Source organism: Erinaceus europaeus, chromosome 1, assembly GCF_950295315.1.
Source record: "Erinaceus europaeus chromosome 1, mEriEur2.1, whole genome shotgun sequence".
NCBI classification, from domain to species: domain Eukaryota; kingdom Metazoa; phylum Chordata; class Mammalia; order Eulipotyphla; family Erinaceidae; genus Erinaceus; species Erinaceus europaeus.
Window position 1 is genome coordinate 186476746 of NC_080162.1, and position 25754 is coordinate 186502499.

At 39.6% G+C, this 25754-nt stretch overlaps 1 protein-coding gene across 1 annotated transcript in view; it reads left to right on the forward strand.

Moving 5' to 3' along the window:
* The window catches only part of ARFGEF1 (ADP ribosylation factor guanine nucleotide exchange factor 1), a 119927-nt gene that overhangs the window by 16758 nt on the left and 77415 nt on the right, over positions 1-25754 (forward strand). Inside the window, exons 2-5 of the mRNA XM_060202294.1 lie at positions 15550-15580; positions 16271-16427; positions 18129-18275; positions 23927-24106. Of these exons, the coding sequence (XP_060058277.1) occupies positions 15550-15580; positions 16271-16427; positions 18129-18275; positions 23927-24106 (515 nt within the window). The remainder of the gene's footprint in view (positions 1-15549; positions 15581-16270; positions 16428-18128; positions 18276-23926; positions 24107-25754) is intronic.

The following is a 25754-nucleotide window of genomic DNA, read 5'->3' on the forward strand; positions in this document are numbered from 1 at the left end:
ATGCTCTATCTCTTGGAACCTGGTCTATTTCTAGGTTTTGGGACTTTGTTAGAAAGTGAATCACCTGGAATGGAATTAGAGTATACTATGAAAGGAAAGGTCTCACCCGAGTAATGAAGCTGAAGGGTTGTCATTCCACACGTGAAGTCTCTGGACACAGTCTGAGCTGAAGCATGTTGAGGTGGCAATCATTGCATTGATTAGGTTGTGATCAGCAGATGCAATATTATTTGATATGAATTGGGAGAAGCATGCAGGAAAGTGGGCCCTACCTTAAGGTTCCAGGACTGGGGGAAATATAGGCTCTATAGTGGAAATGTGAGGTTCCTGCTGGCATAGGGTTCAAGAAGACAATGCATAGTTATTGTTATCGTTACATTATTTGGTAATTGGGTTACTTTGAAAAAATCACTTTGGTAGGATTTGCTGTATAGTACCCAGTATCTTGTATGTAGCTGTGCCACCAGTTGTTTCTGATCTACCTGGTCTAGGCTTTTGAGAAAGTCCGCATATCAAAGACTCAGCCTATGTATTAAAAAGACTCAGTCTGTGTTTTAAAAAGTTCGAGACAATCAATTTTCCTCCTCTCATATTAATTAAATAGTGATTTATATGACTACACTTTAATAGGAGTGTACATAAACACCATTCCTACCACCAAAAGACTGTGACCTATTCCACCACCCCCCCCCCCCGCCTCCCCCTCACCACAGGGTTTTTACTTTGGTGCCCTACTGTTGCTTTTAGCTTTCTAAGATACTTTCATAATAGGATAAAAATATACTTTTCTAAAATGTTTTTATAAAATCGGATTTGGGTGATTGTCTGGTATTTTTTTTTTCCTCCAGCGTTATTGCTGGGGCTCAGTGCCTGCACTACGAATCCACTGCGCCTGGAGGCCATTTTTCCCATTTTGTTGTGATTGTTATTATTATTGTTGTTACAGCTGTTGTTGTTGGATAGGACAGAGAGATGGAGAGAGGAGGGGACGACAGAGAGAGGGAAAGACATACACCTGCAGACCTGCTTCACCACCTGTGAAGCGACTCCCCTGCAGCTGGGGAGCTGGGGGCTCGAACCAGGATCCTTATGCCGGTCCTTGCGCTTTGCACCACTTGTGCTTAACCTGCTGCGCTACCGCCTGACCCCTCCCTCCCCCCACAATGCAGTATTCTTTCCATCACCCCATAGCCACTGTTTTGGATATTTTATATTGAGCAGAATCATGAAAGGCCTGATTGTTCATTTACTAATTGGGATGTTAACACTTATCACAATAATTCTTGTTGATTTTCATTGTAGTCACTGCAGGTTATTGATAATGAACATTGGCTGTATTCTCTTCTAGTTAAATACCAGGTTTTATTAAAGGATCATTTTTGTTATTCATGATGTCTCTAAATGCTTTCTATTGAAGGTATAAAGTGAGTTTTCTTCCTTAGTGAGTTTGTCGAGTTTACCTATATTTAGTACTTTAGAGTCATTGGGCAAATGCCTAATCTGTAGCCTTATGGCCTTTTATGTATTTTATTTACAATGCCTGTTATTACTACTTCTTTAAAAAAATATTTATTCCCTTTTGTTGTCCTTGTTTTTTTGTTGTTGTTATTGATGCCATTGTTGTTGGATAGGACAGAGAAATGGAGAGAGGAGGGGAAGACAGAGAAGGGGAGAGAAAGACACCTACAGACTTGCTTAACGCTTGTGAAGCGACTCCCCTACAGGTGGGGGGGGGGGGGGCGCCTCGACCCGTGATCCTTATGCCGGTCCTTGCACTCTGCACCACTGCGCTTAACCCGCTGCACTACTGCTCAACTCCCACTACTTTTATTTTATTGGCATGAAGATCTACAGTACAGTTGTTGAGGTATGGACACAGTTTCTCACCTCCTGTGACAAATGTGTGCAAAACATTCTTACTACCTACTTGGGTCCTTTCCCTCCAGTGTGCCCTAGCAGCTCTGTGCCCTCGTCTCCCCTCCCATCACTTGCCCCCAGCCCTCAGAGATTTTGCACTGGTGCAGTACAGCACACTCATCCACATTCCATCCTGTGCTCTCCTTTTCTCATGTTGGCTCTTTAAATCTGTGTGTGTGTGTGTGTGTGTGTGTGTGTGTGTGTGTAGACTGAATCTCTTTGATGAAGATTTTGTCCATGTTCTGTCTATAATTTTTTTGATGGGATTTTCTTGTTTAGTGAATTCTCTTTTATTTTGGTTGTTAACTCTTTGTCTGATATGTCATATAAAGATCTTCCATTCTCTAAGGAGTTCCTCTGTCTTGTTCGTCATTTTTAATTTGATTGGACAGAGAGAAAATGAGAGGGAAGGGGAAGGAAAAAAAGGAGAGAGTAGTAAAGCTGTCACTCTATGCAAATGACATGATAGTATACATAGAAAATCCAAAATAATCCATCAGGAAACTCCTGGAAACTATTAAGCACTCTAGTAAGTGGCAGGCTACAAAATTAATACACAAAATCAGTGGCATTCCTCTATGCAAATACTAGTTAGAGGAAGAAATCCAGAAACTGACCCCATTTACGGTAGCAGTATCAACATCAACAATAATCAACCATGTCATCTGCATGTAGTGACAATTTTACTTTTTCCAGTCTGCATCCTTTTTGTTCCTTGCCTAACTGCAGTGGGTAAGACTTTAAAGACTATGCTGAATGTTATCAGTAGTAGTGGCCAGCCTTGTCTTGGGCCTGACTTAAGTGGGAAAGCTTTCAGTTTCTCACACTTGAGTATGATGTTGGCTATATACAGACTCGGCTAGGTTGAGGGATTTTTCCACCTGTTCCCTTTTTTTTCTTTCTTTTTTTTTTTTTTTTTACTATATTATTTATTTTTTATTTACTATATCTACTATATTTTTTATTTGCTATATTTTGATTATGAATGATGTTGAACCTTGTCATTTCTATTATTTTGTGCTGGGACTTGAACCTGAGACCTCACACATGATGAGAACTGTGTGAGGTGAACCATGTCCTACCTCCAGACATAGACGTACTTTTGTCAACTCTACTGTCATCATTTTAGTACTTGGGAATATATGTTAGTTACTGTTAGTGAATATTCATTGTCTGGTTGATGCCAGTAGAAGATTTGTCCCAGTACATTGTTTTAATTAATTAACTAATTAATTATTATTGGTTGTTATAAAATGAGAGAAGGGAGATGAAAGCAGTGACAGCAGCAGCAAATGAAAACATTTTGAAGATTTTTTTTTTCTGGTTAGTGAAAAGTAATTTAAACTGGCATTTTGTAATTTAATAGAAATCAACTGTTGCATCTGATTTTATCATAATTTTGCAGAGGGTCTCCATATTCTCAGGAGGCTGATTATGTTATTAGGGGATTATTAGCTAAGGAGTCAAATCCTAAATGCATTTATTAAGCACCACAACCATCTGGTTTGCTTCTTCAATCCTTATAACCCTTTGAGAGAACATTCCACATTCTTGGCTGTTCCTTTCGTGTTTTACAGCTCTCTCCTCTCCTGCATTTGCTAGGGAGTTACTCTAAACCCCACTGTCCTGAGGCATTTTTAACTCGTTCTGTCCCAGTTATCTATTTGCTGTGTAATAAACTGCCTCAGGACTTAGGAATATAATTTTTTTTAGCCTCCAGGGTTATTGCTGGGGTTCCATGCCTGCACTATGAATCCACTGCTCCTGACAGCCATCTTTTTTTCGTTGCTGCTGCTGCTGCTGCTGCTGCTGCTGCTACTGCTGTTGGATAGGACAGAGAGAAATTAAGAGAGGAGCGACCCCCCAGCAGGTGGGGAGCTGGGGGCTTGAACTGAGATCCTTGCCCTGGAACTTGCACTTTTTTTTTCTTCTGGTCCTTGCACTTTGTACTCTGTGCACCAATACGCTGTTGCCCAGCCCCCTGTAGTCTAATTTTAGTATGCTCGTGAATACTCCATGATCAGGAATTCACATGGAGCATGATGCTGCTCCCCAACATCTGGGACCTGAGCAGGGAAGGACCAAGTAGAAGTCTGGGGGTGATGGGACTAGCTGGGGATTTTTGGCTTCTTCACTTACATGTGCTTGGGCTGTGGTCATTTGAAAGCTCAGGTTCAGCCTAGCTTGGTATTATTGACTGAACCATTTATATATGGTTTCCATGTGCAAAGAAGCCTTGGGCTTCTTACATCAGGTCTAGTTAGGTCCATATGTTGACCATCTACTATGACCAGGATTCTACCCCAGGCCCTGCCTGCAGGGGAAAGCTTCACAAGTGGTGAAGCGATGTTGCAGATATCTCTCTCTGTCTCTATACCCCTTTCTTTTCCTTTAAAAAAAAAATCCTTATTTATTTAGTTATTTATTTATTACTGGATAGAGACAGAGAAACACTGAGGGGGAGGTAGAAAGGGAAAGAGACAGACACCTGCAGCCCTGCTTCACCACTCGTGAAGCTTTCTTCCTGCAGGTGGTGATCTGGGGCTTAAATCCTGGTATTTGTACACTGTAATGTGAGTGCTTAAGAAAGTGTGCCACCACCTGGGCCCAAAATAAAATATTTTTTAAGAGTGGCTGTCCAGAGTCTCCCTCTCTCTCCCTCTCCCTCTCCCTCTCCCTCTCCCTCTCCCTCTCCCTCTCATACACACACACACACACACACACACACACACACACACACACACACACACACACGGCAAGAACTGTCTAGCATATTCTGACTTCAATTTCACAGTTGTCTACTGTCACTTTCACTGCATCCAGTTGGTTGTAAATGAACCTCTATGGTCAGCCTTATTAGACTATCCCTTAGTGGAGTTGTTGCAAGGTTGCTTTGCTGAAAGGCATGTGTGATGGAAGATAATGTAGTGACCATTTTGAAAAAACCATCTGCAATACTGTCCCAATATTTATTTGTGCTGGTGCTATTGAATATTGCCACTTGGACACTCTAGTCACCTCAAGCACACCATGATTCTTACTTACCTCTCCCACATCCCTGCCCCCTCACCACACCCCTTACACACTGAGAAAACTGTACCTTGTGTCTAAGTTAATGGTGCCTCTGTTTTCCACTCAGGGAAGTCACATCTCTTGTTGCTAATATTCCATCCTCCTCCCCTCGATAAGTGAGATTGTATCATTGTTTTTCTTCCCAGATGTCCACAGAGTTCACATTTATTCATCATTCTTGCCATAGCTCTCATTCAAGCTACTCTTTTTTTTTTTAAGATTACTGTAACACCCCATTTAACTACTGTATGTTCAATGTTTGAAAGGTGGTTTTTGGGGGGCTGGGTGGTGGCGCACCTGGTTGAGTGGTACATGTTGCATTGTGCAAGGACCTAGGTTCGAGCCCCCAGTCCCCACCTGCAGGGGGAAAGCTTTGCGAGTGGTGAAGCAGGATTGCAGGTGTCTTTCTGTCTTTTTCCCTTTCTGTCTCCCCCTTCCTCTTGATTTCTGACTGTCTCTATCCAATAAATAAATAAATAAATATATTTAAAAAAATTTTAAAAAGGTGACCTTTGGTGGCTGGCAAAATAGCTCATGTTGGGTTCTTCTTCTTCTAGCGTTTGCCCTTCTTCCGTAGCCAGTCAACAGCGTCAGGTTGAGCCTGATGTAAAGTTTCGAGACCTCCTTTGAATCTGGAGAGGTGGCAGTCGTTGACTATGTGGGTCATAGTCTGTCTGTAGCCGCAGGGGCAGTTCGGGTCGTCTCTGGCTCCCCAGCGGTGGAACATAGCGGCGCACCGGCCATGGCCTGTTCGATAGCGATTGAGGAGGGCCCAATCATAACGTGCTAGGTCAAAGCCGGGTTGACGCTTGTAGGGGTCTGTGATGAGGTGTTTGTTCTTTACCTCAGCTGACTGCCAACTCTGTTTCCAAGAGACTGGAACAGAGAAGTTCAGTGTAGGCGTAGGGGACCAGATTGGGTGACGAGACGTCAAGTGTTGGACAGGGTGGGCGAAGATATCCGCATATATTGGCAGGTCCGGTCGAGCGTAGACGTGGGAGATGAACTTAGATGATGCCGCATCCCGACGAATATCTGGCGGGGCGATGTTGCTAAGAACTGGCAGCCATGGAACCGGGGTGGAACGGCTGGTTCCAGAAATGATCCTCATGGAGGAATATAATTTGGAATCGACCAAGTGGACATGGGGGCTACGGACCCATACTGGGGCACAGTATTCTGCAGTGGAATAGCATAATGCCAGAGATGATGATCGTAGTGTGGAAGCGCTCGCGCCCCATGAGGAGCTGGCCAGTCTTGCAGTGATGTTGTTCCTCGCGCCCACCTTTGCTGCAGTTTTTATGAGATGTTCGTGAAATGACAGAGTGCGATCGAGAGTAACGCCAAGATAGACTGGCTGGGCTTCATGCCGGATTCTCGTATTGCCAAGCTGCACATTAAGCTCACGCGAGGCCGAGGCATGGTGTAGATGGAAAACAGATGATACTGTTTTTGCAGTGCTAGGGATTAGTCGCCATTTTTTACAGTAATCAGATATCAGAGACATGTCTTTCGTGAGTGTTTCCTCAAGGATGTCAAACTTTGATGCCTGAGTTGCACAGCAGATGTCATCAACGCAGGTGCAAACCTGACTGCCACTGTGTTGGAGAGAGCTTCAGTGCTGTGGTTTCTCTCCCCCCCACCTGTGTAGAAGTCAACAGCAACAAGAAATGTGATCTTAAAATAAGATTTATTGATTTATTTGAGAGAGAGAGAGAGAGATAGAGAAGCAGAACATTGTGTAATTCTTGCATACAGTGGTCCTGGTGATTAAACCTTCAATCTACAGAGCCTCAGACATGCAAGTTGGTGCTCTGACAGGCTGCGCTATCTCCATGGCCCCATATGACATGTGATTCTGAAGTCATATGCTTGACTTGAAAAAGTAAGCCTGGACTCACTGTGTAATCCCAGATGAATATTATTGTTCTAAGCAATCCCATTCATGAACGCTCTATAAAATTACCCTGATACATTGTAGAAACATTTGATACATTGTATATACATAGATACATTTGATACATTGTAGAAACACTTTAGAATATGTAAGTTCTTATATGTTCCATAGACTATCAGTTCATTTTGCATCCAGCAGAAACTGTTACTTTGCAAACTGTATTATGCATATGAAAGACAAAGATAATGTTTAAGTACATCCAAATTACTTGTAATATATTCTTCATAGAACTTTTTTTTATCCCTGTGTTAATTTGAATATTATGTTTGTGCTGTCAGTGGGGGGAAGAGAAAGTTGTTAAGCAATTGGCAGTAAAAGTGAGTAATAGTAAAAATTAATATATTAAGAAAATAAAATATATAATTTGTGTATAATCAGTTTTTTTTTTATCATCCTTTCCTGTTTATAAAGCAGTCCCTGTGCCTTTCCAGTTTTTTTTCAACCCAGTTCCAATTACTGAATGCACCTGAAAGGAATAAAACTTGTGCTCTGCTAGAAATACTAAAATCTGTTTTTACTATTACATTATAATCACCATTTTTCTATTTCTTTTTAATTCTCTATTTATTGGATAGAGATAGCCAAAAATCTAGAGGAAAGGGGGGAGATGGAGAGTGTGAGATACACAGAGAAACACCTATAGCACTGCTTCACCACTTGCAAAGCTTTCCCTCTGCAGATGAAGACTGGGGAGCTTAAACCTGGGTCCTTGAGCATCGTAACATGTGTGCTTAACCAGATGTGCCACTACCCAGCCTCTCATTTTTTTTCTATTTTAAATCGTTTCCTCTCTGTATAATTAAGTGGCTGTGTTTCTAGGAGTTTAAAAGATGAATTAAAGAAGGAGGAAAAAAAAGCAAGCAAATTGTTTCTAAGATTTATGAGAATTATAGTGGTTGTCTTTGGGAGGTAGGAGGGTGGGGATACAGAGGTCTGGTTGTGGTTGTGGTGTGGAACTGTACACTGTAATATAATCTGTAACCTACTACAAATCAAAAATACAAAAAAGTTTAAGAAATGTTTTTACAAGTCTGTTGTTGTCCTGGGACAGTTTGCTATCTTCTCAAAAGATTGGTTAGCACATCTCATACACCATCTAATTGGACTTTTCCCTCCACCTGTTTCTAAAATTTTTAATAAGACTAGTTCTGAATGGATAGGGAAGTTACTATGTAGGGAGGAAGTAATTCCTAGGAGAATTTAAAAAATAAGATTTTTAAGGGATAGTTTTTAAATAATTAAATATTACTGGAGAAGTAAATGCAGCGACTGATTAAAAAATATTTTTTATTATCTTTATTTACTTTGTGGATACAGACAGCCAGAAACTGAGAGGGGAGGGAGAGAGTCAGAGAGACACCTGTAGCCCTGCTTCACCACTCAGAAAGCTTTCTTCTGCAGGTGGGGGCTGTGGGCTCGACAGCGTCTGATTTTTGTCTTATTTCACCTTAAGAGTGATGACTTTTCTTCTCACATTTATTACTAGTTACATTATCTGCATTCCAGAGCATTGTTTAAAATTAGTTTTCTATTTGTGGTCACCCATTCTTGCCTTGGTTCTGACCTTAATAGGAAAGTATTTTCATAATTAAGCATCGTCTGGTTTTAGTTTTGATATAATACTTTTTTTTTTTTTTTTTTTTTTACTTCTGGTTTTAATTCTTTAGTAGTTGATTCCTTTTTTCCCCCCCTTCTGTTGAAGGCCTGCATGAAGTAAACTATTTCCAAGCTCTAATTCATTAAAATAGACATAGTCTTCAAAAACTGTTAATGCACATTCATTATAAGAAAACTAACAATGAGTTGCCTTTCAGCATAGGCTCAAATAGTACTTTACAGAATCCTACAGGTACAATAAATGGATGTGGATAGGGTGTTGAAATCCATTTTATAGGAGTGATTCTTGAGCTTGTAAATTTACCCCAGTAGCTATAGAGTAAAGTTTTCAGTTCAGCTGCACCAGTTAGCAGTAGACTCACTTAATACACCGTTTTAGTCCTAGAGAAACTGGTCTCTGGATCATCACTTTATCAGCAGTGTGACTTTCAAACCACTACCTACTTGTTCCCTCATCCACAGTATAAGGAACTGTGGCCAAGAGAGATGGCTCAGCAGTAGAGCACATGTCGTCTGTGTATGAGGCCCTCCCTGACTGATACCTGCCACGACAGGAGAGACTAATGGAGGCAAAACAGGCCGACCTTCATTCATAGTGGAGTGGCAGCTTCCTCTCTCTCCTCTCTTTTCTTTCTCTGTCTCTCCTACAATAATTAAAATAAAGTTGACTCGGGAGTTTCCTCAGCGGTAGAACACATAAGGCTCTAGATGCAACTCTCCCCCCACCCCCCAACAGTACCACCAGCATACTGCATTTAAAAAAAGAATTGTCCTTTGAGGACAAAATTAGGTAACACTTAGAAAAGTTTTTTCTTTTTAAAAGTCTGTACTGCTGACCAAATATAAAGTAGCAATGCATAGTCTTCAAAACCTTCAGCTTGCTTTAAGATACATTATATTGTAATTTTCATTGTTTAGATATTTTGCCTTTGAGGAACCTGGGCCTTGCACATGTATTTTCTCACTGCTTCTGGGGCACTGTTTCATTTAAAGAGATAGTGAGAGATAAGAGGGTGAGATACTGCAACCTGCCGCTTCCTCTGGTGCCATTCGTATGTCTTCTTTGGTGAAATACCTATTTGGATCCTTTGTCCACCATTTAAATTGGGTTGTTTATTTATATTTATGAGCTACTTATATATTTGAGGTTCTTGTTGGATATTGACTTCTTTTCTTTTTATACTTGATTACTTTTTAAGAGTTAGTTCAAATAGACCTGAATAATTTTGAAAGGAAATATATTTTAAATAGGTACATGCAGTCTTCATGGCACTATGAAATGTAGGCAGCTTTTAAAAAAAAGATTTTATTTATTTATTCATGAGAAAGATAGGAGGAAAGAGAGAAAGAACCAGACATAACTCTGATACAGGTGCTGCCAGGGATTGAACTCAGGACCTCATGCTTGAGAGTCCAACACTTTATCCACTGCGCCACCTCCCGGACCATGGCAGGTTTTTTTGTTTTGTTTTTTAAGGATTGTAAAGATAACCATACAAACTGTATTAATAATTAATGGAAAACTTGTGATTGCTCTGGGACTCATGTTTAGTACAAAGTCATTTAAAACAGAAATATTGAGAGCTGAAATAATTTATTTTTTGTTAAGAATGTCATGATGGATTTTAACAGTGCTTATCTTTTTGCATAACTATTTTACCATACAGATAGGTAAAATAGATATAAATAATATTACACTACCATCTGAATGAGAGGAATAATATATTCAGTATATCTTGCATTCATATATTTTACTAGAATGTTTAAATAGAAACATGTGCAAACAACAGAATTACTGAATAAAATGGCTTATGGATTCTAGAAGATCCTTCAACCATAACGGTTTAGAATATGGGTCAGCAAACATTTTATTATAAAGGCTTTGCAGGCTAAGAGGAAAGCTGTGTAAGGGTTAGGGTTGAGGTTAGGATATGTGTAAGTATTTGTGTATTAAATTTGAAATAAAATAGTTGACAAAAAACACCAAGTTTATGTTGATGAAATTTAAAATAATATTTATGAGGTGTAAATTTTATAATCTTGTCCTTTTTGTTAGGCTTATTATTTGTTAGGTTATTGTGTGCAACTGGAAAGTAGTTCTCCTTATTTATTTATGGAAGGGGCATGGGCACAGAGAACACCTGAACATCCCTGCGGCTTATGCTTGAGAATCCATACTTCACCCATGGCGCTGCCCCCGCCTGGTGAAATTCCTCTTCAGCTCTTGGGCTGCACAAGAACAAGGCGGTGAGCTGGCTTTGACACGTGGCCCGTGGTTGTTAACCGCTTGTTAACCTGGTATTTTAGAGTATCAGGGTCCTTTGCAATCATGTAACAGTAAAGTAAGGATTGTTCCTGCAGGTTACTCAGTTACTTGGATACAGTTGGTATCAAAACAGTATTTTCTTTCTTTTTTTTTTTTTTTTTTAGACCAGAGTACTGATCAGCTCTGACTTATGGTGGTGTGTGTGTGTGTGTGTGGGGGGGGGTGGAACTTAGGACTTTGGAGCCTCAGGCATAAAAGTCTCTTTGCATAACCATTATGCTATCTACCCTTCAAAACAGTGTTCGTTAGAATATTTTATTACCTCTGATATGCTTAATGAGAGTCAGACCCTGCAGCACTGCTCCACCATTCACAAAGCTTTCCCCCTACAGGCTTGGGGCTTGAATCCCGGTCCTTGCACATTGTAACATGTGCATTCAACCAGGTGTACCACCACCACCCAGCCTCCTTAATGTATTACTTTTTTTTTCTTTTTTAAGGATTTTATTTATTAACAAGAAAGATAGGAAGAGAGAAAGAACCAGACATCACTCTGGTACATGTGCTAGTGGGGACTGAACTTGGGACCTCATGCCTGAGGCCAATGCTTTATCCACTGCGCTATCTCCTGGACCACAGTGTGTTACTTATTTAACCAGAGTACACTATTCACTAATCATCTTATTGAAAATATTTTATTATTTAATAATTTATTTTCATAGAAATTGAGAGGGAAGAGGCAGAAACAGAAGGAGAGAGATGCTCGCAGTACTGTTCCACCACTTGATACACTTCCTCCCCGTAGGTAGAGCCCTGGAACTTGAACTGGGATCTTTGCACATTATGACATGTGTGCCCTACCAGATGCACCACCACCCAGCTGCCCACTAATCAGCGTCATGGAAACTCACCATGTATAACAACTGCTTCTCTACTTCCTTTACCTTATCTAATTTTTACTAGTAAAAAAAAAAAAAGTTGTAGTCCTGGCCTAATAATCTTGAGATACTCACAAGAGTGGTATATTGAATTTTTTCTGCTCCCAACATGAGACTTAGATTTTGTGACTTGTGTATAGCATGCATAACATTCTGCTCTTAACTTTAATACTCTTGGTCACTCATGTTTTCCTTTGGGTCTTATAAATTTTTCCACTTTTAATACTCTTGGTTAAAGTCAATGGTTACTTGACAAAAAAAAAATACTTTTGAGAAAAAGAAATGCTTTGATAATTAGCAAATGTACCTATTTTATAGTTGTTAATGCATATTTTTGTATAGTTTTATAAAATTATATTTATGTAAAGTAATACATCTGCTGAAACAAAATTTTAGCTCATAACTTTCTTTTGAATTTGCATTTTCCCCAACTTATAGAAGTTAGAATAACATAAAACTTTTCAGTTGAATTACTTAATAATCTTTCTGTTGTCAAATTAAAAAAAATTTTTTAACTTTATTTTTCATATTTTTATATTACAGAATTACATGTCGACAGGGGTTTGAATCCACACCATTCCCACCACCAGAGTCTGAATCTTCACTCTCCCCACTGCAGTTCACCACAGTTCCCCTAAATTTGTAGACATGGGCCAACCATCTTCTCTAAACTATCTGTCCACAAGTATACATAGTTGCTCCTTCTTTTTCTGATTCAATCCTCTCTTTGCCTCTAAGCCGCTCATGGCATCATAACTACCTCCATATGGCCCTCTCCTTTTCCTTCTCTCTCTCTGGGTGCTGATGGAGCTGGAGAGCAGAGTCCTCTTATCTTCATCCTATCACTTCTCCCCTGCTGGGAGTCTGGATCAAGGTTGTTTATGGGGAGCAGAAGGTAGGATTTCTGGCTTCTGTAGCTGCTTCTCTGCTGAGCATGGGTGTTGACAGATCAATCCATACACCTAGTTTGTTTCTTTTTTCTTTTTTCTTTTTTATTTATTTAAAAAAGGAGACATTAACAAAACCATAGGATAAGAGGGGGCACAACTCCACACAATTTCCACCACCAGATCTCCATATCCAATCCCCTCCCCTGATAGCTTTCCTATTCTTTATCCCTCTGGGAGTCTGGCTTCTGTAATTGTTTCCCCGCTGAACATGGGCATTGACTGGTCAATCCATACTCCCTGCCTGCCTCTCTCTTTCCCTAGTAGGGTGGGTCTCTGGGGAAGCAGAGCTCCAAGACACATTGGTGGGATCCTCTGTCCAGGGAAGTCTGGTCGGCATCATGCTAGCATCTGGAACCTGGTGGCTGAAAAAAGAGCTAACATATAAAGCCAAATAAGTTGTTGAACAATCATGGACCTAAAGGCTGGACTAGTGCAGATGGAGTGTTGGGGGGTCCTCCATTTGGTAGATAGCTAGTAGGCATATTTTAGTTATATTCCAAAGGGCCTGTGGCTATACTAGTTTTTTTTCTTTTTTCTTTTTTCCCCCCTGAGCCTGAAATCTGATATGCAGGTGGATCCAAGTTATTGTCTAGGGAGGTGATGTCATGGCTAGAAAAGGGACAGAAAGCTGGATCAGGGAATAGAGTAGCTGCCTATAAGGGGAAGGGGTATAAATATTGTCGACTGTAAGCCCCATCTGTTTGATTTGGTCTGGGGCCCATATTCAGCTTAGGAGCCGATGTGACTTCTGCATCCCTGTAGATCTGAGCTCACATTCTGTGGTCATGAGTAGGAACATTCCAAGCTGCCCCAATATCGACCCATCTTCCTTAAGTGTAGCATAGAGTATGTTGCCCAGCCTCCCTTTGGAGGATGGGGAACATTCTCTACCGTTGTTGATCCAAGTTGAGGGCAAGGTCCTATGAAGGCCCACAAAGGGGTCTATTTTGTTATTCCTGATAGAGATGACCTGTAACAATGGAGAGAGGGATTTATTTGAGGCCTATCATGTCTGTTTGGGAATCTCAGGACTCCCCCGAATAGGGCTCCAGCTGATGGGGTGGCCTGATAGTGACTAAAGAGTCATAGTTAAAGTATGCCAGTCTCTTGCCCTTATTCAGCTTTTGCAGTTCTTGCTTTGCTAAGGTTAGCTTTTTTGGAGTGAGTGAGAGAACTGTAATAGGGAGTAGGTGAGGAGGGTCTAATTAGATACTATTTCATTAGGAACTTTATACTGACTCACTGTAGACTATTGTGTACTTTTGCTTTCAGGCATATATTTTGCCCTAGTTTATGGATATGTGTGAACATATGCTCTATCTCACAGGACCTGGTCTATATCTAGATTTTGGGACTTTTTTAGCAAGTGAACTGCCTGGAATGGAATTAGAGAATACTATGAAAGGAAAGGTCTCACCCGAGTAAGCTGAAGGGTTGTCATTTCACATCTGAAGTCTGGACACAGTCTGAAGTGAAGCATGCTGAGGTGGGACTCGTTGTGTTGATTAGGTTGGGATCAGCAGATGCAATATTATTTGGTATGAATTGGGAGAAGCATGCAGGAAAGTGAGCCCCACCCTAAGTTTCCAGGACTGGGGGAAGTATAGACTCTATAGTGGAAATGTGAGGTTCCTGCTGTCTTAGAGTTCAAGAAGACAATAGATAGTTATTGTTATCATCACATTATTTGGTAATTGGGTTACTTTGAAAAAATCACTTTGTTAGGATTTGCTGTATAATACCCAACATCACCATAATTTATGTCCTTTGACATTATTTGTATATAGGTGTGCCACCGGTTGCTTCTGTTCTCCCTGGTGTAGGCTTTTGAGAGAGTCAGCATATCAAAGACTCAGTCTATGTATTAAAAAGACTCAGTCTGTGCTTTAAAAAGTTTGAGACATACAATCAGTTTTCTCCTCATATTAGTGATTTATATGACTACAAATTAATAGGAGTGTACATAAACACCATTCCCACCACCAAAAGACTGTGTCCCATCCCACCCATTCACAACCCCAGGGTTTTTACTTTGGTGCCCTATTCCAGATTTAGTCAAATCCTGCTTTTAGTTTCCCTTTCTGTTCTTCTTTCTCAACTTCTGTTGAGTGGGATCATCCCATACTCATCTTAATCTTTCTGACTTAGCTCACTTAACATAATTCCTTCTAGCTCCATCCAAGATGGGTCAAAGAAGGTGGGTTCATTGTTCTTGATAGCTGTGTAGTATTCCATTGTATATATATATCACAGCTTTCTCAGCCACTCATCTGTTGTTGGGCACCTGGGTTGCTTCCAGGTTTTAGCTATTATGAATTGTGCTGCTATGAACATAGGTGTACACACATCTTTTTGGTTGGGTGTTATGGAGTCCTTGGGGTATATCCCCAAGAGAGGAATTACTGGGTCATATGGAAGGTTCATGTCTAGCCTTGTGAGAGTTCCCCAGACTGGTCTCCACAGAGGCTGGACCAGTTTACATTTCCACCAGCAGTGCAGAAGGGTTCCTCTGTCCCCACAGCCTCTCCAGCATTTGTTGCTGCTGTCCTTTTTGATGTATGCCATTCTCACAGGAGTGAGGTGGTATCTCAATGTTGTCTTTATTTGCATTTCTCTGACAATCAGTGACCTGGAGCAATTTTTCATATGTTTGTTAGCCTTTTGGATCTCCTCTGTAGTGAATGTTCTGTTCATATCCTCTGCCCATTTTGGGATGGGGTCATTTGCTTTTTTTTGTTGCTAAGTTTGCTGAGCTCTTTGTATATTTTGGTGATGATGTCAAATTTTTCTAATGCATGATTCTTTCTCCCTCCACCCCTGCCTCCACCCCAGAGGAAATAAAAGCTGAAACTGAAAAACAGAGGTTTGTGAATTTTTTTCTTTTTAGTGAAATTACATTTGTGAACTTGTTGGTTTGGCCAAAATGATAACACACACACACATGCACACACACACACACACACACACACACACAAACACACACACACAGTGTTTTCACTATGGCTGTTTTCTTCATGTTGTCTTTATAAGATAGTCAATTTAAAAATAACTTTGAACAAATAGAATTGTAAGCATACTTAAAAATAAAAAGAGGATTAATAAATATAATGGTATTTCTGCCATACCAAAGATACCCTTTAGTTTTTGCTTTAAAACTTTGATTCATATTTAGAAAGACTGCTAAGTTTCTTCCATAGTGTTAATCTTTTAGGACAGTATTAAACAACTCAAAAGTGCAGTTTGACATTAGTAGAAAGACTACTTTTAAAAAATATTATGGTACTGATTTGTTAGGTGGCAATAAAATATTTCTGTAAAAAAATGCTTTCAGATCTTGGGAAAGAATGTTAGAGAAGAATCCAATATCTTGTTTAGGACACTAGCTTATGACTGATAGCATACTTCTTCATTTAAGTTCTCTGGATTCTAGTTTCCTCATGAAATAGAAGACTGGGTTAGCAGGACTCCTTCTAGAACTGAACTTGTTTTTTATATGAGAAATATTTATTATCATCATGAGAAGTATATTCTAATCAGATTCTATTTCATTTAGTCCTCCTCATGGAGAAGCAAAAACTGGATCAAGTACCCTTCCACCAGTGAAATCGAAGACAAATTTTATAGAAGCAGACAAGTACTTCTTACCCTTTGAATTGGCATGCCAATCCAAATGTCCCCGCATAGTTAGTACGTCTCTAGATTGTTTACAGGTATGTATAAAATGACGTTACACAAAGCTGTCTGATGTGGATTTGTTCCTAAAACACTATTCATAATTGATAACCTAGACATTTTCTACAAAAACTTTGTAGAAATTCTTTCTGTGGTTAAAAAAATGAAATGATTGTTTATTCAGTATAGACAACATTAGTTGCAAAAAAAGGTATTTATAGCTTAAATGGTGAAGAGTAGTACTATTAGACTTATGAAACACAAAATTCTAACCAAGATTATTAGTGAAAATGTTGATTTGGTCTCTCTTTCCATCACTGAAATACAAAAACTGTAATACTCTTAACGTGCTCTTGATTTTCTATTCATCATTATTTGCAAATGATTTTACCAGTTATCTACAATGTCATACACTGCACTAATGCAAAGGACTTTGGGGAAGGAGAGTGAGGGGATGTGGGGCTTTCAGTCCTGGTACATAATGCACCTAATTAGGGGCTGTGCTTTCAGACACCTGTCTTGATGAGATGAGAAACTGGCAAACCATGTGCCAACAACCATTAACAACAATCATTAACCTCCCATGAAAAAAAAAAATTGGTAAAATTAAATAAAAAATCAGGTCCAACGTTGAATATTAAGCAGCTTAATATTCACATTCACTGTTGGACTTTTGCTCTACTTTCATTAAGCCAGAGAAATCCATTAACTCTCAGTCCTGTTTACATGCGCGCGCATGCGCGTGTACACACACACACACACACACACACACACACACACACGGAATCTTCGTAGATATTTATAAGATAATGTTCAGGTAGAAGAGTCCTTTTTTTTATATATGTTTTCGCTGTGGAGTTTAACTAACAATTCAATGACTAGGAAAAGATGATAGCTATATGATTTGCCATTAAGATATGTTAAGGATAAGTTTATTTGGCCTGTGGTCTTGTTTTCCCTGAAAAATTAGGACAGCAGTATCTGTGACCTCTCTAGCACCGCAGTTTTAGTGATGAGTAAACAGCTGTGATTTATTGCAGTCAGTGCATGGAAACTGGGTTGTGTGCATGTTTGCATATGCAGTTTGTAGGGGATTTTGGGCCACTTAAATGTGTTATGATGGTGATGGGAATGATGGGGAGGGGGAGACTATACCGTAAACCATTAATCGATAGAACTCTAAAGTTAGAAAAGTGGTTAGTTATTCTAACTTCTCAGAGGTAAATTCTAAAACCTGGTTTTGTTCAAGTATTGCCTGGTGGTTTTGTTGTGCTATTTTACTGTTTTTTGTGGTTAGTACACATGTTAATTTCATGTTTACAGCAATTAGATATTTAGGGGAAAAATTGGGTTTTGATGCTTACTGGGCTTGGGGTTTTTTTTGTTTTTTTTTTCTGTTTTTGCCACCAGGATTATCTCTGGGGCTCAGTATCTGCATGATGACTCCACCACTCCCACTTAGCATTTCCCAGAGAGAGAGAGAAAGAGAGAGAGGCCAACCTGTAGTGGTATTCCACCCTTCAGGAAGCTTCTCCCCTGCAGTTGGGGACCCTAGACTTGAACCCTGGTCCTTCTACATAATGTGTGTGATTTGCTGGGTATACCACCACCTGGCCCTGATGCTTAATGTTTTATGGGAAAAGTTTAATATATATCTAGTTAAAGGTGTTACATTTTTCAGTATATTTAATTATATTTGTTAGCTTAATTAAGTCTTTTATTTTTGTTCTCCATTTTAGAAACTCATTGCTTATGGACACCTAACTGGCAGTGCTCCAGATAGTACAACACCAGGCAAAAAATTAATTGATAGAATTATTGAAACAATTTGTGGCTGTTTCCAAGGTCCTCAAACAGATGAAGGAGTACAGTTGCAAATAATAAAGGTAATTACTCTTAACTGCTACTTTTCAGATCAAGGCCTTTTACCTTGAAAATGTTTAGGAAGCTTACCTAATGTTGTTTTCAGCTATAATAGATATGATTTGACTTTTTTTTTTTTTAAAGAAAAAGTATACTTGGAAATTTATTATTTTGAAGGTCCTAGTTTGTTCTTTATGTCAAGAATTAATTAGAAAAAGACTATATTTACAAATCTCCTACTGTGAAGTTCCCAACATAGATGTGATCCCCTAGAGTAATCTTTCACTGATTTTCCTTTCCTGTCTTGTTTATTGTACATACTAGTTTTTGAATTTTAGGCTGCCATGTGACTGCTCTGTGACCCCGCCATTTTACTCTTCACTGTTGGATCTTTGTAGGCCCTGGACCCATACTCTACCTGGTAGACAAACCAGGCACCAGTTTTCCTGATTCCCTTCTCTCTCTTAATCTGCTCATCTAATTTAAACCCTCTTGGATTTGTCCTAGCACCTAGTCTCTGAAACAAACATTGCTGAAATAAGGCTTTTTTCTTTTCTTTTTTACATTTGTTTGTTTCTTATTAATATTTATTTACTTATTTTTAATTTGACATAACAGAGGAAAGGGAGTTAAAGAATGGGAATGAGAGAGATACCTGTAGCACTGCTTCACTGCTTGTGAAGCTTCCTGCCTGCAGGTGGGAGCTATGCGCTTGAACCTGGGCCCTTGCTCATGGGAGGGAGCCTGGGCACTCAGCTGGGTATACCAACGCTGAGTTCTACATTAATTATTTTTGTTACTAAATTATTAGTAAAAATAAATCAAGAAGATACAGTAGAGATTATGACATCCAATGTTAAATATGGATATTTTGTCACTGGTCTGAAAAGGTAATGCCACTCAGTGCAAGTTGATCCTCCTTTGTGTGTTCAAATGTTTCAAGAACACTTAAATTACCAAGCGTGAAGAGCCCAGAATCAATAATGTCATGGAACAAAATCCTAAATTTTTAATCACTTTATTGAAGGAAATTGATTTACAGGACAGTTGTCACCTGAATACAGTTTTTTGGTTTTTTTTTTTTTTTTTTGTCTCCCCATGACTAGTGTCTGCATACCACACTTACCACCAATCAAAGTCTTCTTCTAGCCTGTGCATTGGGCCCCCAGTGCCCTTTCAATTCCGTCAGCCTCCCCTTCTAGAGGCCTTAGTTGTACTACAATAAACCACAGCCTACTTTAAATGTCAGTTTGAATTTTCCCTTCCTTTGCTTCTTAGAGCGCATCTATGAATGGTAATTAGGCTAATTAATAATCTTATATTGGCTTTAGTGTTCATGATAGACTTATATGTTTCTTACTTTAGATCAAAAGCTAGAAGTGATAAAGCTTAGTAAATAACACATTAAAAGCTAAGCTAGGTTGAAAGTTAGGCACCTTGTGGCCAGTTTAGCAAAGCTGTGTTTATAAAAGAAATATTCTTGAAGAAAGTTAAAAATGCTCTTCCAGTGAGCCTATAAGTAAGATGTGCCTCTTGCTATATTTTTGAAATGCCCCTGGTGAAAGAGAACACACACACACACTCTCTCTCTCTCTCTCTTTCTCTCTCTCTCTCTCTCTCTCTCTCTCTCTCTTTCTCTCTTAATTTACAAGCTGCTTAGTGACTTCTCTGATGGTTGTGGGCAAAGAAAACTGAAAACTTGCTGTAAAGAAGTCATTATGGGGTGTCAGACGGTAGCACAGCAAGTTAAGCGCAAGTGGTGCAAAGCACAAGGACCTGCATGAGGATCACAGTTTGAGCCCCCGGCTCCCCATCTGCAGGGGAGTCGTTTCACAGGCAGTGAAGCAGGTCTGCAGGTGTCTATCTTTCTGCCCCCTCTCTGTCTTCCCCTCCTGTCTCGATTTCTCTGTCCTATTCAACAACAGTGACATCAATAACAACAACAACAATGAAGAAAAAAAAGTCATTATGCTAGATATCATTAAGAACATGCATGATTTATAGCCCTGGAGGTTGCACAAGTGGATAAAGCATTGGATTCAAATCTGAGGTTCCAAGTTTAGTCCCCAGCATCACATGTGCTCATGTGATGTTCTGGTTCTCTGTCTCTGTCTCTCTTGCACTTCGTACTATGTGCACTTAACCCAGTGCATCACTACCCCCCCAATAAAGAAATAAAAATGTTTAAAAATTTTTTTTACTTAATTAAAAAAGGAGACATTAACAAAACCATAGGATAAGAGGGGGCACAACTCCACACAATTTTCACCACCAGATCTTCATATCCAATCCCCTCCCCTGATAGCTTTCCTATTCTTTATCCCTCTAGGAGTATGGACCCAGTGCCATTGTGGGGTGCAGAAGGTGGAAGGTCTGGCTTCTGTAATTGCTTCCCCGCTGAACATGGGCATTGACTGGTCAATCCATACTCCCTGCCTGCCTCTCTCTTTCCCTAGTAGGGTGGGTCTCTGGGGAAGCAGAGCTCCAAGACACATTGGTGGGATCCTCTGTCCAGGGAAGTCTGGTCGGCATCATGCTAGCATCTGGAACCTGGTGGCTGAAAAGAGAGTTAACATATAAAGCCAAATAAGTTGTTGAACAATCATGGACCTAAAGGCTGGACTAGTGCAGATGGAGTGTTGGGGGGTCCTCCATTTGGTAGATAGCTAGTAGGCATATTTTAGTTATATTCCAAAGGGCCTGTGGCTATACTAGTTTTTTTTCTTTTTTCTTTTTTCCCCCCTGAGCCTGAAATCTGATATGCAGGTGGATCCAAGTTATTGTCTAGGGAGGTGATGTCATGGCTAGAAAAGGGACAGAAAGCTGGATCAGGGAATAGAGTAGCTGCCTATAAGGGGAAGGGGTATAAATATTGTCGACTGTAAGCCCCATCTGTTTGATTTGGTCTGGGGCCCATATTCAGCTTAGGAGCCGATGTGACTTCTGCATCCCTGTAGATCTGAGCTCACATTCTGTGGTCATGAGTAGGAACATTCCAAGCTGCCCCAATATCAACCCATCTTCCTTAAGTGTAGCATAGAGTATGTTGCCCAGCCTCCCTTTGGAGGATGGGGAACATTCTCTACCGTTGTTGATCCAAGTTGAGGGCAAGGTCCTATGAAGGCCCACAAAGGGGTCTATTTTGTTATTCCTGATAGAGATGACCTGTAACAATGGAGAGAGGGATTTATTTGAGGTCTAGGCCTATCATGTCTGTTTGGGAATCTCAGGACTCCCCCGAATAGGGCTCCAGCTGATGGGGTGGCCTGATAGTGACTAAAGAGTCATAGTTAAAGTATGCCAGTCTCTTGCCCTTATTCAGCTTTTGCAGTTCTTGCTTTGCTAAGGTTAGCTTTTTTGGAGTGAGTGAGAGAACTGTAATAGGGAGTAGGTGAGGAGATAAAAATGGTTTTTAAAGAACATTCATGAGTTATGGGAAGAAGCCAGAATGTCAGTGTTAATAAGTGGGGGAAATAATTGCAGATGTGGAAATTACAAGATAACTAGAAGTGGAACTTGATGATGTGACAATTGTGGAAATCTTATTTTATAAATCTTGTAAAACTTAAGCAATTGAATAACTTGTGAATATAAAAACAAAGTTTCGGGGGCTGGTTGGTGGCTCAACCTGGTTGAATGCACATGTTACAGTGTTCAGGGAGCCAGGTTCAAACCCTAGGCCCTCACTTTCAGGGGAAAACTTCACTAGTGGTGAAGTAGGGTGGCAGGTGTCTCTCTGTCTCTCCCTCACTCCTAATTCCTTTTGATTGCTGGCTGTATCTGTCCAACAAATAAATATTTAAAAAGGGTTTTTCTAATAAAGATTTATTTCTTGAAATGTCAGTACAGTCTATATATCATATCAGGTATTAGTGATAAGAAATGGGGCTATATCGTGCAAGTCCTGCACTCTACTTCTGAACCACCTCCTCCACCCCAGAAAGCAGTTTATAGATGTGGAATCTACTGGCGAAGGTGCTATCAACATTGTTGAAACAACTAGGGGCTCTTAGATACACCATAAACTTAGTTGATAAATCAGGGTTTGAGAGGATTGACTTCAGCTTTGATAAAGGTTATACCTTGGATAAAAGGCTATCAAATAATATATCATAGTAGTCCACTGATACACTAAACTTATTTGTTGACTTATTTTAAGAAACTACCACAGCCACCCCAGACTTGAGGAACCAGTACTCTGATCATTCAGGACCCATCAGCATTGAGGCATGACCCTTTACAGGCAATAAAAGGTTCTCACTTGCTAAGCAATCAGGTGATAGTTAACATTTTCAGTAGTAAAATTTTAAGTTAAAGTGTATATGTGGTCTTTTTACACAAGAGTATTGAATACTTTAATAGACTAAAGTATGGTGTAAACAATACTTTTTTTTTTTAGAGTAAAAGTTATCCTTTAGAGAGCTGACTTTTATTAATGACCAGAGATGGAGGTAGGATATTTCATGTTTTTTTAAAAAAATATTTTATTTATTTACTTATTTGGGTAGAGACAGGGAGAAGTCAAGAGGGTAGTGAGGCCATGGAAGGGCAGAGAGACCAGGGCCGGGAGGTAGAGGGTTCAGTGTGCATGGTGTGAAGTGTAAGGATTGCTGTGAGGGCCTCTGATCCCGAACCTCTCCTCCTGCAGGGGGTCAATCACTTCACAGATGGTGAAGCAGGTCTGCAGGTGTCTGTCATTCCCTCCCCTTCTCTGTCTCCCCCCCCCCCATTTCTCTTTGTCCTATCCAACAACAACAATAAACAATGGGCAACAAAAAGGGAAAAAAATGGCTTCCAGGAGCAGTGGATTTGTAATGCAGGAACCAAGCCCCAGCGATAACCCTGGAGACAAAAAAGGAAAGGAAAGGAAAGGAAAGGGAAGGGAGGGGAGGGGAGGGGAGGGGAGGGGAGGGGAGGGGAGGGGAGGGGAGGGGAGGGGAGGGGAGGGGAGGGGAGGGGAAGGGAAGGGAAGGGAAGGGAAGGGAAGGGAAGGGAAGGGAAGGGAAGGGAAGGGAAGGGAAGGGAAGGGAAGGGAAGGGAAGGGAGACAAAGAGATACCTGCAGCACTGCTTCACCACTTGTGAAACTTTCGCCATGCAGGTAGTGGCTGGACTTGAATCCGCATCCTTTTGCATTGTATCAAGTACCCTCAGCCAGGGGTACTTGATACAGTGCACTACCACCTGGCCCTTATGCCATGCTTTTTATTTAAGAAAAGTAAACGTGACGTTTTTTATGCACTTGAAAACCAAAACATTTTATGTGATTTCCTTTATTGTAGTGGTATGGAGTCCAATCCACATTAAGTCCACAGTGTCTGCAAGGTGTGTCTCTATGCTGGCTGGAAGTGCTAATCCTGCCTGGGTATTCTCATGCTCATAGAAGAAGCTCTTACATTTTATGCTGAATCTCTGACTACTGAAAATTGCTTTAACTTTTTTTTTTAACCTCATCTTTGAATTTATTGGTTTTTTTTTTAATTGGAATAAGTACTATCAGCAATTAAAATTTATATAATGTCATACAAGTAGAGAAGATACAGTAACTACAGTGATTTTGAGTAATTATCTTTTAATTCCTAAATTATAAAATAAAATATGAGACCTTTTCCAAAAATTCCATAATAAATATGTAATGTATAAGTTTTATATTTGGTTAACTTTTTTTTTTCAAGGCTTTACTTACTGCAGTAACATCTCAACACATAGAAATCCATGAAGGAACTGTACTGCAAGCTGTGAGAACATGTTACAATATCTATCTAGCAAGCAAGAATCTCATCAATCAAACAACAGCCAAAGCTACTCTAACACAGATGCTAAATGTTATCTTTGCTCGAATGGAAAACCAGGCAGTAAGTATTGAACAAAATGTATAAGTGTATCAGATATGAGTAATAATGAAATATTTTGTGCCTCTAAAGGAGATTCTCTCTCCTATGTTTCTCTCTATTTCTCTCTCTCTCTCTCTCTCTCTTCCTTTCTCTCACTAGCTTTACCAGAGCACTGCTCAGCTCTGGCTTATGGTGATTTGGAGGACTGAACTTGGGACTTTGGAGCCTCAGACATGAGATTCTTTTTGCATAACGATTATACAATCTACCCCCACTCAAAGATAATTTTCATTTACAGTTCAACTTACTGGAGATCTGTGATAGTGTTCTGAGGTTTAATAACTTTTTGACTTGTATGAAATGTTCTTAGTTCACTGTAGAATATAGAATGTAAAATATATTTATTACTATCTTCCTATGAACATACCTATGAATTGATTTTTTTTTATATTTTTATTGTTGTGCTCTTGTGTATTAATAGGTAAGTGCAATGTAGATGAACTTTTAAAAAGTGAGTACATTTCTGTTTTGTTGAAATTAACTTTTTTTTGGTGAGAGGTCAGCAGTTACAGATTAAATTATATTTTGCCTAGGTTTCCCTAGGTCTAGCTTTTTATTTGGAACCACTTTTAAATTTACAGAAAAGTTGCAAAAAATGACACAAATAAACTGCCTTTATCCAACTTTATTTAATACCAAACATATTACATAACCATGTTAACAGTTATCAGAACAGGAATTAACAGTGGTGCAGTCCTATTGTGCAGACCTTACTTGTATTTCACCAGTTTCTCACTAATATCCTCTTTTTCTCTTCTTTTTTTTATTATTATTATTTTTTTTTGCTGTGTCTTTTTCAAGATCTGTCCTCGTATTGTGCATTGCATTTAATAAACATCTAGTTGTTTTTGTCTTAGTCTTTACCAGTTTGTGGTAGCTTCTCATTACTTAGTCATTTTCATGCTTTGAAATGGTACTAAACGGTTATTTATTGACTGTTCCACAGTTTGCTTTGTCTGATGTATTCTTTTTATTAGAATAAAGCTGTCTATTTTTTTCTAGAATACCTTTAAAACAGTATTGTGTTCTTTCAGTGCACCATGTCAGAAACTCAAGATTTTCATGATATGTATTATTACTGATGATGCTGAACTTAAAATTTTTAAGTTATTTTCTGCCAGGTTCCTCCATTGTAGTTCCTAGGTATTTTTTGCGGTTAAGAATTATCTTTAGGAGTCTGGGTGGTAGCACACCTGGTTTAGTGCACATGTCACAATGTTTAAGGACCCAGATTACAGCCCCCCTTAGATCCCCACCAATGGGGGGCTTCACAAACAGTGGAGCAGTGCTGCAGGCGTTTTTCTTTCTACCTTTCTATCTCTCCTTGATTTCTCTCTGTCTCTGTCAACAATAAGAATTGTCTTGGAGGAGATAAAGACTGTGCAGATATCTTGTGTCCTCACTCATTTTACACATCAGTGGATCTGGTTAGCAGCAATTACTGCTCCGGAGTTTCATTACTAGTTTTATTTATCTCTCCTACTCTTTTCCTCTCTTAGTCCAACTTTTGATTCTAGGTAAGTGTATTACTGGCAACAGTCCAATTCTTTTTTTTTTTTTTAATATTCCTTTTGTTGCCCTTGTTTTATTGTTGTAGTTATTGTTGTTG